The 15,262-nt window shown below is 39.4% G+C and overlaps 1 protein-coding gene across 2 annotated transcripts; it reads right to left on the reverse strand.

The window, feature by feature from the left end:
- Positions 1–202: 202 nt before the first annotated feature.
- SLC4A1AP (solute carrier family 4 member 1 adaptor protein) lies at positions 203–15,164 on the reverse strand. Of its 2 annotated transcripts, none has more exons than XM_031594349.2 (14): positions 14,500–15,164; positions 13,620–13,806; positions 12,810–12,932; positions 12,086–12,146; positions 11,132–11,271; positions 10,828–10,988; positions 10,352–10,421; positions 6,999–7,188; positions 6,102–6,213; positions 5,471–5,711; positions 4,610–4,684; positions 3,924–3,982; positions 1,556–1,628; positions 203–593 (listed from the first exon to the last, which is right to left on the reverse strand). In XM_031594349.2, the coding sequence occupies exons 1-14, from the start codon at positions 15,010–15,012 to the stop codon at positions 544–546; spliced, it is 2,055 nt and encodes a 684-aa protein (XP_031450209.2). In that variant the 5' UTR covers positions 15,013–15,164; the 3' UTR covers positions 203–543. The 2 variants fall into 2 exon arrangements, with proteins under 2 accessions (XP_031450209.2, XP_031450215.2); XM_031594355.2 differs by having other exon boundaries at positions 3,924–3,994.
- Between the last annotated feature and the right edge of the window lie 98 nt (positions 15,165–15,262).

The following is a 15,262-nucleotide window of genomic DNA, read 5'->3' on the forward strand; positions in this document are numbered from 1 at the left end:
CAAGCTGGATGTGGCTCTGGGCAGCCTGGTCTAGTGATTGGCAACCCTGCACATGGCAGAGGGATTGAAACTAGGTGCTCTTTGAGGTCCTTAAGCTCTCCTTATCCCCTTATGAACTTTCGGGTTTTGTTTACCCTGATGCTATTTTCAACCAATATCAGAAGCAAAACAGTAATGTTTAGTAGTTTAATTGCATAAAACTAACCTAAATTAAATGTCAAGCCTGGAAGGGTAGAGGTGTTTAATGTCTTTAATCTTTTTTAATTTACAAAAGGAGAAATGAGTCTGCAGTTTCACACCAAATAAAGATAACAAGGCTAACAGTAGAGGGAAAAGGCAGAAGAATGTGTGGGCTTAGGAGTCTTTTTTTTTTTTTTTAAACAAGTATTTGGGAGACAAACAACAGGATACAAAGCTCACGGCCAGCACAGCTGGAAAAGAGTCTGAAAACCCAGCTCTTTTATCACTCACTTAATGGGTGGTGAAAGAGTCTGAAGTAGAGCAGACCTTCAAGCTTCAGATCTGTTCTTGGGAGCTTGAAGTTTAGTAGCCATATTTCTCATTGAGATGCGTCTTGCCATCACCACTCTGATCTAAGGGACAAAGATAAAGTTACTAAAAAGCCTAGAACAACAACACAACCTACCAAAAAACTAGCACAAGACAGATTGTAGGCAAGTACTATTCTCTAGCCAGCACCTGTCAGACAGGAATAAAACACAGAATGGATACTAGAGTACAAATAGTCCTTTGATGTATAACTTCTCTTAACATAACATTAATATTAGTGTCAAAACTTCATCTATTCCTGATTTGTTTTTCTTCTTTTCCTGTGATCCTTATTAAGACAGCTGACTGTAGAGAGAGGAAAAGGAGCTCCCTCTTATGGATGCAGTTTACTTAACTTTTACTTAACTACTGCCCTTAGAACCTGCTCACACTATAAGGTTGCAACAGCATCAATAAAAGTTATAATCATTAATCTCCTAAATGAAAGTTGAGCTTTGATCTCATTACAGAAACTTCTTTGCACAAAAATAAATTTTCAGTTTTGGAGCAATTAAGAATAGCCCCACTTAACTAAAAACACTCTGGAACTAAGGTGTTCAGTTTTAGCTCGTCTTCACCAAGGAATTAGCAAGATTTTTCTCTAAAAGATGCCCCAAAGTTTGTATTTACAAAAATCTACAGAACACTTTCAGATTTCACAAGCTTCCATAAAAACTGGGAATGCTGAGGTTGCTGGAATATCTATCCTTAGAGAAGTTTTAAGCTTTTCTTTCAGATAGATCATTTCATCACTGTATGCAAATACAGTTAGGTCTCCCAAGAGTTAGCAAACTGAAAACCAGACTTCAGATGTACCTGTCCACTGAGGTGAATCTCCTATATGGTGATATAAGAAATAAATATGGAGCATAACAAGCCAAAAATTGTTGTGTCCTCAGTAAAATATTCCCATGTTACTTTTTCCTCAATACATTACAGGGACACCCTGACTATTTGTTAGACAGATTCTCAAATCATATGAAAAAAACAAAGAAACAGTCAATACCTGCAGGAGGAATCCATATGCAGTAGTCTGGGTCATCATCTGGGTATTGTGAGGAAAAAAAATGTTGTTGGACCTGCAAAAGGAGAAGAGACTTTTAGGGTGCTGTGCCACTTCAGTAATGTGTCATTCAATAAATCTCTCATTAATCCAAATACAAATGCTGACAGATAAGGACTATTTCTACAATGGTTGTGGACTAAAACAAACAGTAAACACTCTATTTCAGTTTATTTCCAGTAGTGTTGCAGAACCAGTGGTTAGACTGGACCTCTGGAGATTGTCTAGTGCAAAGTCCCTCTCAAAACAGTCTATTGCCAGCACCAAATCCAGTTATCAATGGCCTTCAGACAGTAAAGCTGGGCAGACTAGTCAGGGAATATGAATTCAATGCAACATTCAACAACTTTACTGAGTAACATAAGTATATTTGAGAATATTTGGTTACAAAGAAAGCTCTCCCCTTGCTTTCACAACTCCACTTCCAGTTTGTCTCACTCTAATGTTTGGCAGTGTCATTCAACATTAGTTTCCTTATGCAGTGAAAAGCTTTAGAGTAGGATTTTGAAGTACTTTAGTGCTCTCATAGCACAGTCCCACTAGAAACTTCAACTTTAATGTGACTTGTAGAAGTATACTACGTGTTATATATTTTTAAATGAAAGTTCAGCTATAACTTAGTTTTTCAAAAGAAAACCAATTTTTGTGAGGTCCTACTGGCATCACTGCAATATTTAAAGCAAAGAAAAATAGGCTACCATTGACACAGCTGTATGACAGCTTTTGGTCACATCAGCATTTTCTTGATGCCTTTTGTTTTCAACACCTACAGGTAGCTAACAAATAAAACCGTACAACTGTTAAGTGAAAGATTTCAGAGTTCAAAATGTACCCACTTAGCACTGATTTCTATTACTCTGTAGTGTTGTGACACAGTCCTAAGTTATGCAGTTGAAGCAATTTTTCATTCCCTCAAAAAGCTTTCTTTCCCCAAGTAAACCTCTAAAAGAGTTTTTCTGTAATACTAATGTTCTAAAAAACATTATATTGGAGCTGAAGTGTTTCTAAATGCAGTTTGAAAACAGCCACTTAAAAAAAAGACAACAATTGCTTTTCCTGTTTTGTATGATTTGAAGATATTCTTCAAATAGGTTGAAGAGAAAAAAACATAGGCTGACTTCAGATTGATATTTTCCATGCAAGATCTGAGCCTGGTAGCAGGCAGAGCAAGCGGAAAAAGTGATTTGTAATGGGAGGAAGAATACAGCTAAGCCATCTGGTATTTGGAGAATGCTCAGTGTTAGAGTGAACTCTGTACTGATCAGAGGTGCTGACTTACTGCTTCAGCATGAGAAGCTGCCTTGTTCTACCATATCCATAGAAATAGTGTATTCTGGGCTCCAACAGGCTAAGTTTACCCTTACTTTCTTTATGAACATACTTCAGGCCAGTAACAAAGGATAATTCTAAAGGCCTCATCTACAAAATCCTTGAGTCCTTTGCCAGAGCTAGTAAGAGGAGCAGCAGCATACACATGCTACAGGGAGTTAAATTTCTTTAAATAGGTGGAACAGGACTAAAACTCAATGGCCACTACAAAAAACTATCATAATGATCAGAACTCATGGCCCACCAACTAGAGTAATTGTCTCTGGTAGCCAGCATAAGGGTGGAATGCACTGTAAAAGGAAGAGCCTCACAATAATCACTAGGCTAAGAGCAAATCATCAGAGAAGTTCCTTCCCACCTTTTCCAGGAAGGCAACATTTTCCTCTGTTCTAAAACATGGAAGACTCATACTTTACATTTTACTGCAAATCTTATGCATGGAGAACACGTTATTTGGTATATCCACTCACATTTAATAATAATTAGGTTGCAAAAAACAATAGTCTTGTTAGATATCTTACTATACCTCAGTGAAAGGAATGAGGCTTAGTAATGGCAATACAGACTAGCTACAATTTTAGTCCAGCATGTCCTGTGTCAGCCAGTGTTTCCCAGGCTTTTCTCCATGAAAGTTTTGCAATACCACTTTGAAAGCCCAGAGATCACCTATGCTCTACAACACTTGTGATAAAGGAAAAGAAGCAATTACCAGAGGCTTAACTTCAGCTCTGCCAAGCAAAAAGCTAGAAAAATAAATTTGTGATTCCATTGGGAAGCCTTGTTAGCTTACTTCAGCTTTGCAGAACACCCCTGTTATGCTTGAAATACTGTGCTTTACCTTCTCACTACAGACTTCAAGAGCTGCTCCCAGTGTCAGTTGTAGTTCTATGTTGTTCTATGTTACTATTACTATTTCACTAATGAGGAATCTACCAAATGATTCCTTAAAACTCTTAGGCTGCAGGAGACAATTGTAACTGACCTTGCTTGAAGTATTAGTTTTCTTAACTTCCTCAGATGTCTCTTTGGATTCCTTGCATACTGCCTCAGATACTGAAGAAAAAAAAAAGATTTAAGATGCATTAGAAAGTTATATAAAAATAAGCTCACATGAAGACATATTTCCTTTGGAATATATCCATCACAGCTCACTACATAGGACCATCATGTTTTTTTCTTTATTTTTATCATTTTACAGTAATGTAGGTGAGAGGAAATAAAAGAGAAGTATCTCTGACTTTTCTGCCTCTTAATCTATGAGATACTGACCTTTCTGACTTAAGTCTATGGACGTGATGATGAGGACAGGAAAACATGCACTAAAAGAACTTGAGTTAGGGAAAAAATAGAAAATTCAAACAGCTCTCTCCAGTTGCTCATTACACACACACACACACAATTATATTATTATTATATTATTATTATTATTATTATAGCATTATATTTACAGTCCTACAAGAATTTTCCTTCTCTTAATGCTATTTTTTTTTTAAACAAAGAATGTCAATGCAGTTAGTGACTATGAAAAGCAAAACAATCCTTCGTTCTGATTCCAGAATCTAAAATTAGGCTTAGTTTCTTTCTCCTAATAAGAAAGCACTAATTCCTTTAGGCAGTTTCTGAATGTAATTGTTACTTTACTATAGTAATCTAAATTGCACATCTCACCTTGAGATTTCTCTTGTGAAGGTCCCATCTGAGATTTATTCCTCAGTATCTTTGGCTCAGGCTGAAAACTAACTCCTGTTAAATAGATAAAAGGAGTTATGTGAATGCTATGCAGCAACTCTGAGTAGGAGTGCTAGCATCCCTGAGGAAAAAAAACTTAAAAGGAACTCTTAGCTATGTTTGCTTCAGGAAGAAGTCTTCTCTTAGAAGTCCTTCACATTATTTCATCTAAATCAACTGCGATACAATAATAAAGGAAAACTTGTGATCAGTTAAAACATACTTTTCAAGAGCAACCTGCCCAACATTCTGACAAGAAGTTAGAACTAGGCTTCTGCCACCAAACACACCATTATTACTAAGCTTTTAAATACATCAAGTTAACCTAAAAAAGGATGGGTTATAGAAAAACTACATAGGTGCAAAGGAAATATCTCTTCCTTTCTACTTTTTAAATTACTTTCCTCCTTAGAAGCTGTCTAAAACGTCACACAAGCATTTGTTTTCTTGAAATACCTCTCCTTGCCAAGAACACATTACACCATTGCTATCACAACCTAATGAAAGCAGGGCTTATCAAAATATGACCTTTCTTGAGTCCAGGAGACTATTGCTATTTTATCAAAAGTGTGGAAAAACTGACTGCCAAGCAGAGTTCCAACTTGAGCCAGGTGAAACTCACTTGTTTCTCCCCTGCTTCCATACAAACACTGGATTCATGGCAAAAATCTGTGGAAAAGCTATAAGCTGTTGGAAAACCTGTGACCAAAATCTTAGAGGATTCCCATAGCTCTAGACAAAAAAAATCAGTAGTTACAGGCTCAGGTTTGCTTACTGGAAAAATCAAAACTCATCATTTACCGTCTTGAAGGGATTCTTGATTCTCATTATTACTGGCAGAACCATTGGGACCATTTGCTTCTTCTCCTGTTTCTTCCTCTACTGTCACCTTCATTTCCACATCTGATGTTCTGCTGCTTACTGCATCTACTTTCTGCTCCTCAATTTCTTCCTCTTCTTCCTCCTCCTCTTCCTCCTCAGGCCCATCATCTTTCATTTTTAACAAGCTTTCAGGGACATGTGGACGCTTCTCAGGCAACTTCTGCACGACAAAGAATTGTGCATTAGTACTAGGATAATATGGAAGTAGATGTCACCAATACTTGTTACAGGACAAAGCATGCATGTTATAGTCATAGGAATAACTGGTAGAGAACACTCACAGGATGAAAAATAGTTAAGTTGTAAAGGAAAAGATATTGACAGAGGTGGAAGAGGAAAAAAGATGTCTAATCCATAGTTAGAGAATGCAGGCTTTTCCTAAGAGCAACCCTGAGTCTGACAGTAACTGCTTGCTGCCCTGCACACTTCTCCACTCTTCCAGGCTTGCTCCTCCATGGTGTTTTTGTACATGTGATAAAACAGTTTCCACCTGCAGGCTCCATAGCCTGAGATGATGTCTGAGAACTAGCGCCTGACTCAGAGCACTTACCCCTAGGCTTCCAGTTTTCAGCTTGAATTTGCTCCCCCCTTTCATAGCACCGAAGAGAGGGAGGGTAATCTTTTTAGACTTGCTGTTTGCTTCCAGACTGTAACTCCCAGTCCTAATGAAAATTAGATACAAAGAAAAACAGTATATAGAGTATCAATCAAGTCTTATATTTACCAATGCAAACAAATAAAGATGTTTGCCTAAAGACTTTATTTCTTTCATTTGCAGCATCTAAAGAGGAGCTTTCAGGAGATGACTCCTCCATCCTACATGTCTGTTTTAGGAGTCAGATACTTGTCATAACAGGAGAGAAAAAAAAGCCTATCAGACTCTCTCAAATTCAAATGCACTTATATACTTACATATGTATAATATGTATGTGTATATGTATAAACGCTCAGAGGCCAAACCTCAATTTAAACAAGTTAAGCAATTAAACCTCTAATTAAACCTCTAAGTTGCCATTAGCAAGTGATGAGCCCAGCACACGCTCCCATGAATTGCGGTAGCACTGCTGTGCAGTATTTGAACAGCCATTGCACTTGCCTTCTACCTTTCATGGAGTGAAAATGAGTTTCATACTGTAAAAAGTACTGTAAAATTCTTCAGTTCCTTCTGGAGATACAGATTGGGAAAAATGTTTTGTTTTTTTTTTTAAAAAAAAAAGGCTGACACCAGGCTTCCAGCTCCTACCAGCTCTCATCTGGGCTTATCTTCACAGCTGCAGTGCATCTGCCTTGGCCACAGAAGCAGCAGTGGCTCTTTAGGGACAGGGCAGGTAGTTGTGAAGGCATTGTTGCTTTTGCATTTGGAAAACTGTCTACCTAATGGGAGAGTGCACAATTGCCCATAGCAAGTAACAATAGTGATTTTTTTCAAACTTTATCCAAAACTTACGGGGGCTTCAGCTCAGGCAGTTCTGCAGGCTTGACGAGCTTTATTAACCCTTTCAGTCTCTGCTGCTCTTTCTTCAACTCAAATGACCGTAGATGAAGTTTCTTTCGAGTCACGCTGTCTAAGGTGCTTCCTGATTTTATTTCTGTCATGAATTCATCCAAGGAATCTTGAGCTGCTGGCTGGGATTGGCCTAGGCAAGATAATGGTAAGAGGCATATTGCTATGAGAGGGGAAACGAGACTAAAAGGAGGAGTATAAGGAATACAAAATGATTATCTTCTCTGCAAGATCTTTTTGATGGGAAATAATGGAGGTTGATAGCTCTGGAAGGATGAAAGCATTTCTCCTAACAAAGCCTATCAGTAAATCTTAAACCACTTAGATATCAAAGCCTCTCAAAATTGAATGTTTATTTACGAGCAGATCTATCCATAATGTACATTGGTCATCTTAATTCAAGATCTGCTGTCTCTAAAAAAAAGTGGCTGTTGGGTCCTTTTTGTAGTCACAGCCCAAAATAAACACAGCTACAATGTATCCCACACTGCTTCAAATGTTTTTATATTGTGCTCAGAAATAACTTAGAGGCAAAGAAAAACGTTGTTGCTATTAACAAACCTTTACACAAGCAGTCTTCTGCTTTTCTACTATAAAAATTGGCAAATCTGATATTTATTTGCAGCTTTATAAGCATTTATCTTTTCATGCACATGAATAATTGTGACGAGTTAATTTAATTCAGCTGTAGCTGATTAAGTAGCACTTGCAATTTTAAATGTGCACAAATCTAAATTATTGTTATGAGTATATACTTAAGCAGTTGTACATGACATGAAATATTTACACAAAAGTCTAATAAGTCTAACATTTTCCAATGTACTCAAATGGAAAGGATATTTCTGATTTGGAGACAAAACCTAGTTTGCATTTGCAAACATAAAAAGCCACAACAATAACTGAAGACACACAAGATTAATAGGCTCCAAAAGACAAGAGCATCCATCTTCAACCAAATATAAATAACAGTGAAATGTTATAAAAGCAACTCAGACATAGTCTTTCCTAGCTATGTGAACTTAGACAAAAATGATCATTGAAAAGCCAGTTAATAAGCAGCCTGAATCACCCAGCAGAAGCTAGGCAGAAGTTGAGGGGAACAACTATTTAATTTAAGCATTGAATTTCAATGGTAGTATTTCATGTCTAGTCAGGTAATTCAGAACAGTTGAAGGAACTGCAGTTTCACAGCTCACTACTTTAGTCCCAGACCAGCATAAGGGTGCTTCACTGGATAATCTTCACTGTGTCAGATGATCCTCCTAGCAAACAGGTTTCTCTGATTCTGCCCACAGTGACTTAGATCAGGCAGTTGAGCATACAGGGTTACTTTAGCATACAGTATCTGCTGCAGCCCTTTTCCAAGCTATTTAAGGAAAATTTGATATTGCTGGGAGGTGTATAAATCCTGGCTATTATACTTAATATTCCAGGGAATAAAAAGTTATTGGGCTATTTACTGCACCATCAGCTTAGCAATAATTTTTCTCTGAACTGGCAACCAAAAATGAGACTGCAGACCTCTGTGTTTTTTTTTTTTTTTTTTTTTAATCATTCAATTGTGTCAGTGAATTAAGAGAAGCCAAGTCAGTCCGTTTGTACTTAGTTCTGAAGAACTCTACTGAACAATTTATGAACTTTCATAGAGACTTTTTCAACAGCCACTTAATCTCACCAGGTACTTGTAAGAGGTGTTGCAATTTAGCCAGTCATTCACTCATTGGTCTCTCTTACAAAGAGCCAGACAAAGTGCCTTATAGCTCTGAAACTATATGTAATGCTGCAACAGTGCCAGACAGCTCCAGAGAGTATATGGATCACTCATGACCAGTACATATGCTCCTGTCTTAAAGATGCATTCCACATCTTTGATTAACCTGAGGCAACCAAAGAAATCTGAGAAAATACAAGCAACTAAAACACAAACACAAACTCACAACAGAAAACTCTGTTTTATCCTGGCCTAGTTTTAGGAAGTTTGCATTTGATACTGAATCATTTTGTATTGCAATACCTTACAGGCTGTTAAAACTAACTTTTGAGTGCTGAAATTGCTATTTTTCCGAGGCTTTAAACTAGCTATATAAAAAGCTACAATTTACCAAACTGTGACAACATATCATTGGAATTATATGGTGTTAGTAGCTGTCTATAAATGAACTGATTCTTTGTTCTCCTAGTCTGTATTTCAATCACCCTTGTTGAAAAACAAGAAACAAAAGCTTCATGACACATGGGAGATGAGAATTACCTATCTCACACCATTAGCTTCTCCTACTAGTTAGTTGATCATCAGCTACTTTTCAGTAAATTCACTTTGAAAACAGTTATTTCAAAGACACTGAACTGATCCATCAATTCACTGAAACAGTAAGATTTTCTGAACTGTCACTTCGTAGAATCAATCATCAACACAAACATTCATTCAAATGTGTTTGGGTGCAGCTCTGAATAACCAGGAAGAAACGTATAGATGTAATTCACAAAAGATAGCTCCACTGTCAGATTGCTATTTTCTTGCAGATTGAAGGTTTCCTAAAGAAGTTCTGACAAACTGGCATTGCAGCCTTTAATAAAGTTGATTTGGTTAGAAAGCTTTTTGTACTGTGAACCAACCTAAAAAAGGTTTCCTTCATGCCTTCCTTTTATTCCACAAGATGTTATCAGTAATTTAAATTAGAATGTACTTCTTTGTGTAGAATGCTTTTAAATTTAAGTTACTAGTCAATATATTTTCCCACTTAGGAAGTGGTCTGCCTTCATAGACAGACATAATCCTGAAAACCTGAAGGATTCCCTAGCTAGCAAGCTCAGTAAGCTTTCTTTTTTAAGATGCACTTGCAATGAGAGAAGTGAAATGAAAGATACTGTCTTTTCTCTTTCAGTTGTTGGCTTGTCTCTTATAAATGGTTCTGGAAGAGATAAAAAAAAGGAATGTTTGAATTGGGTCAGTTTTGCTATTATCGGCAGATAAACAGTAATAACGTTCACCCTGTTATGTTCCAGGATTTCGTATGCTCCCCCCTTTACCTTTGATGTGGTATACTTCTGGAAAAAGTTGCATTCATTAATAAGTCACTAAACACATAATAGCACATAAATACTGGATGATGAGCACCAAGCACCCTACTTCAGATAACTCTGTTACCTGCATACTTTCCTGCCCCTTTGTGAAAAGGGGACATGAACAAATGAATGTAGGCATGATTCTATGATATACAAAAATGCATTTTCATTTATTTACTATTTCTTTTTTTTTAATGAAAAGCACTACAATCAGAGACTTTGTATCCTACCTTTCCCTGAAGCCTTCAGCTTTTCTGTTATCTCAGAGAGCTCATTTTCAGCCTCCTTTAGCTTTGTAACCTATGAGAAAAAAACACTTTTGTGAGATTTTTATCTTCTTAAAAATTTCCTTCTAAATGTTCCTCAAATAGCCTATCACATTATTTCTATTTTTCTATTCCTGATTTTTTATCAGCAATTTCTGGGATTAAAAACATATTGTTTTTAAGAATGATCTAGATTATATCAGGAAGTTATTTGAACAGTGTGAAAGAACTTTCTGAAACACAAGAAAACACGTAATGCTTTTAGAGCTGTGTCCTACCAATCAATGTTAACCTGGCCCATTGATAAAGATCTGAAATAATACTAGAGTTCGGGCTAAGAACAACAACAACAAAAAGATCTGGAAATATTTTTAAACTTTCCTTCTCAGTAATTATACATTCATTAAAGAATAGGCCTGGCATGCCATAATTATTCTTACCAGTGAGTCGTAAGTCTCTGGTTTTTCTTCTATTTTACCAGCTTTTTTCATTCTGTTCAGTCGCTTCTTTTCTACAGCACCAGTTCGATCAAGGAAGGTGTCATCATCACTGTCATAAAAATCCTCATCTTCCCAATTCTTTGACTTCCTCTTTCGAGATACTGGGAAAGGTTTAAGGGAGAAAGCAAGGAACAAAATAATTTCCAGACCACCGAGAAGTCAAAGAAACTCAGTACAGCAATCTTGAATTCCTAGAGCTTCAGTTTTTTTTTAGAACTAGCTCAGCATTTAACAGGTTATTTACCTGCTTCTTGCCTCAGTACTCCCCTAGCATCCAGTAGCCTGCAAGCTTCCAGTGCACACTGGATCATTGCTTCTTTCTTCTTTCCTGAATGGAGAACCTCTGCCACCAGCTGCTTCCCTGATGCATCATCCACAGGCAATCTGTTTAGTTCAAAGAATTGCAGAACAGCTTCAATAGAAACAGCTTTTCATGAATGCTTCTCACATATTGTGTTTGTCATGCTGACATTGTTTCTTCCACCTCTCTATAGTCTTCTTTTGTGGGTTACCTATTTTTACATTTCATTTGATACACTACTAACCCAAACACAAGCACACACTTTCTAAGCTTAAGTACATTTTTATTTTGCTAGCCCAAACAAGAAATCTTCCTCCATTGATGTTCATCTTGTATCTACGCAACACCAGTAACAAATACTTTGTGCCATACTGAAGCAAAGATTCCTTAAGAAATGATGAGATGTTGTACCTACCTATTTGAGACCTATCCTGCTTACTTCCCACCTGCTCACCTTCTCCTACTTAGTAAGAGAATGATGTTACTGGCCAGTGGAAGGGATTCAACAAAAACTACATTATAACATCAAATAACTGAACTGGAGTGCACAACAGAATAAACGTTTTTTCATTCTTCTTTTCCATTAGGAATTAAAACACTGCTTCCCAGTTTCTTGTCTTGCATTTCAATTTCACATATTTCTCAAAACAAGGGGAACTGAGAGAACCTGGTGTCATGTTTTCCCAATTTTCATTTCTTAGTATTATCAAGTGCTGACAGATCAGAAAAAGGAGTAGACACTAAAGTAGACACAGATCCTTGACCTTTTCAGTATCAGGACTTAAGTCTAATTCTGGCTGGCTTCCTTGGCAAGCATGATAGACAAGTAGTTCCTTTTTATGTGTGAATTCAATGAAGCCACTTTCTACATACAAAAGTGAATGAAGTTATACATACTTAACCCTGCATAGCCAGCTATTGTGCCCACGATCATCATATTCGTATTCTAACTCTTCTCCTGGAGAGGAAAAAATGAAAGTTGATGTAGTTAGCAAAGATGAAGTAAGAAGGAATAATCTTTAGAGCAGAGAAAGTTTGCCTTTTTCTTTTTTCTTTCTTTCTTTTTTTTTTTTTTAGGCCATGAGATCTTCAGCTGATATTAAATTCATTTGGACATTTTTCATAGTAAAGGATCTTTAAGTGACCTGTTTGGTAAAACACAGTTCAAAGAAAAAAAGAATCTTGCACCTGCAGGTATAGAAGTAAATAATACCGAGGGAGCAACAGTTTGCATTTTGGGTTTACAAATATTGTTTACCTTGAAGATTAATTTTTCATATTAAAAAATACCTAAGTCATTGGTAAGCTTAAATCCATGCATTATCTTTCAATACTTTCCAGTTCTATCTCCTGAATAGCACCATCTGGAATTTGATCGTTTGGGACTTTTCAATAGTTTCAAAAAATGGATGTGATTTGAGTGCCACTCCAGAGAAACACAAGGTGCTCTCTGCAGCTTCCAGTTGAAAAGTTAGAAATTAAAGAAGAAAAACACCAAAACCTTGACAAAACAAAAAGCTCTGCCTACAGTGTAAAGTTTTACTTTCACACTTTAATTCCCAGAGAAAAATGGGAAACACCCAACTCTACTAAACAAAAATAATCTACAAGTAAAAAATACCTTCTCTGTCAAAAAAGCCCTGCAAAGCCTTCCTGGGATCCTTCATATAGAAGGCATCTTGTACATCCTGAAATTCAATAGCAATAGGGTTTTCTTCAGCCTCATCCTCCTCAGCATCCTCCCCTGGAAGAGCAACATACAAAGTACAAACAAAATGGTGAAAAATTAGAATGAAAACACCAAGAAATTTCAAATACCATCATTTTGAGTAACGCATCAGCTATATCATCCTAAAATTATAACTTTTAACTGTTTCTGTATCCAATCAAAAACCACTTCTTAGTTATTCCGTTTTAAGATATAGTTTTGCACGTGTCAGTGCTGTTTCTGCACTTTCAAGGGTTTATGTGCTTATACATTTTAACTCACAAAACAACGCATTTTGTACTGAAAGGCTCATTAATAACTATTTATATAAGATGTGGACTTCATATTAAAAACCTGAAGACAGCCTCTTACATAAGCAGTCTCAAGTATTCAAATTCCACCTGTGAAGCAAAGACATCAACATGGGAAAAAAAACAAACAACGACATTGCATAAACTAAACTCTCAGTTTCATGTCATTTTTGAAGTACAGACAACCCCCCTTTTCCCCAATTAAAAAAAAAAAACACAACAAAACAACCTCTGCGTTTTGCCTTCTCACAGCACTCCTATTTTTAAAAAGAAAAGGGCTGATTTGCACTCAAAAACATTCACTGGCTTTGGATGCTTTGAAATCCAACTGAAATTTCAATGCCAGTGCTCACTGAAAATTCACTTAAAAGCCTCCCAAGGTGTATCAGCTCATCTATGCATCAGTACTCACCCATTCCCCATGAGCAGCTCATATCAACGTTCTGACTGCTCTCACTTCCTCGCTCCTCTTTTTCATCTTCCTCATCAGAATCCTCTCCCAGCATGGTCTTTTCCAGCTTTGCTTGCTGCTGCTTCCGCAGTGCCTTCAGCTGTGTCACGGTCAGCTCTGACTCAGATTCCTGGTCTTCTTCGGGTCCCTATGTCACAAAGAACAACTTTATGAAAGTGTTTTAGAAAGAAAAAAAACCCCAAAAACTTATCAATAGACATGCAAATTAAAGGCAGTAACATAAACAGATCACAGTGCTCATGTAAAAGCTGAATTACTGGACCAACTGTTATAGATTGCATGCTCAGATATATCAATTTCAGTGGCCAAAAGGGGCAAAAAAAGATAAGCATTACTGGTTAGTTGTAGGCAGCTCAAACACAGCTTTATTTAAAGGCAAAAAGCAAGGCCACCAGTGCCACAAAGGAAGCATTTGAGGAACAAGCAGCTAAACCCTCTGATGCACGAGTGGAGCAGTCTGAGTGCTTCCAGACTCCTGCTAATACAAGCACTCTCTTGGGCACAAGGAATCACAGAATGGTTTGGGATGGAAGGGATCTCAAAGTCCACTCATTTCCAACCCCCAGCCATGGGCAGGGCTGCTCCCACCATCAAAGGCTGCACAGGGCCCCATCCAACCTGGTTTGACACCTCCATGGATGGGGCACCGCAGCTTCCTTGGGTAGCTGCTCAAATTGATACGAGCACAGCCGAACCACCCCACATCTCAGAAGCGTTTCCCACTCGCTCCGGAACCCCGAGATCGGGCGGAGCCACCCGAACTCCCGCGCGTGACCCGGGAAAGCCGCCGAGCGGTCTCTGATCCCCTCTCCCGGCCCACCTGCAGGAGGAAGAGGCGGGAGCTGCCGCCGAAGCGCAGCCCGTGGCCCACCCGCACGCGGCAGTAGGTGCGCGGCGGCACCCGCGCCTTGTTGAGGAAGGTGCCGTGCGTGCTGCCCAGGTCGTACACGTAGAAGCCGGCATCGGCGTCGGGGCCGTCGGCGGAGCGGCCGCGGTACTGCAGCACGGCGTGGTGCCTCGACACCGACGGGTGCTCCAGGGCCAGCGCGCAGCCGGGCAGCCTCCCCACCAGGAACCAGCTGCCGCCCTCCAGCCGCACCGAGCCCAGCAGCACGCCGCCCTTCAGCACCTCCAGCCCGTAGCCGGCATCGGCGGGCGGACGGCCGCCCCACGGCGGCTCCTCGTAGCGCGGCGCCGGCACGGAGGCGACCGGGCGGGGCGGCACGGGGCCGGGATCGGCGTTCTGCGGAGCGGGCAGCGGGCGGCTCGGCCGCTTGAACTCGGCGGGCTCGGTCTCCGTTTCCATGGCCTCTGCTTCCATGGCCTCCGCCATCTTGGCGCGTCCGTTCCCAAATAGGTTCCTCCGGGCACGAGCGCTGCCGGGGCTGTGGTACCGGGCGGAGGGAAAGGCGCGGCTCTGCGGTTCGCACCGTTGCCTCGACCACGGCTGGGGGCAGCGCGAGGGGCGAGACCGGCGGGGGGGGGAGAAGGGGGGGGCGGCGGGAGAATAACGGAGAAGGGTGGCGACCGCCGTCGGAGCTCCGTGCGGAAGCGCGGCGGCTGCGGGGTGCCGCGTTTGGCGG

This window comes from Phasianus colchicus, chromosome 2 (assembly GCF_987193195.1).
Source record: "Phasianus colchicus chromosome 2, bPhaCol1.hap1.1, whole genome shotgun sequence".
NCBI lineage: Eukaryota > Metazoa > Chordata > Aves > Galliformes > Phasianidae > Phasianus > Phasianus colchicus.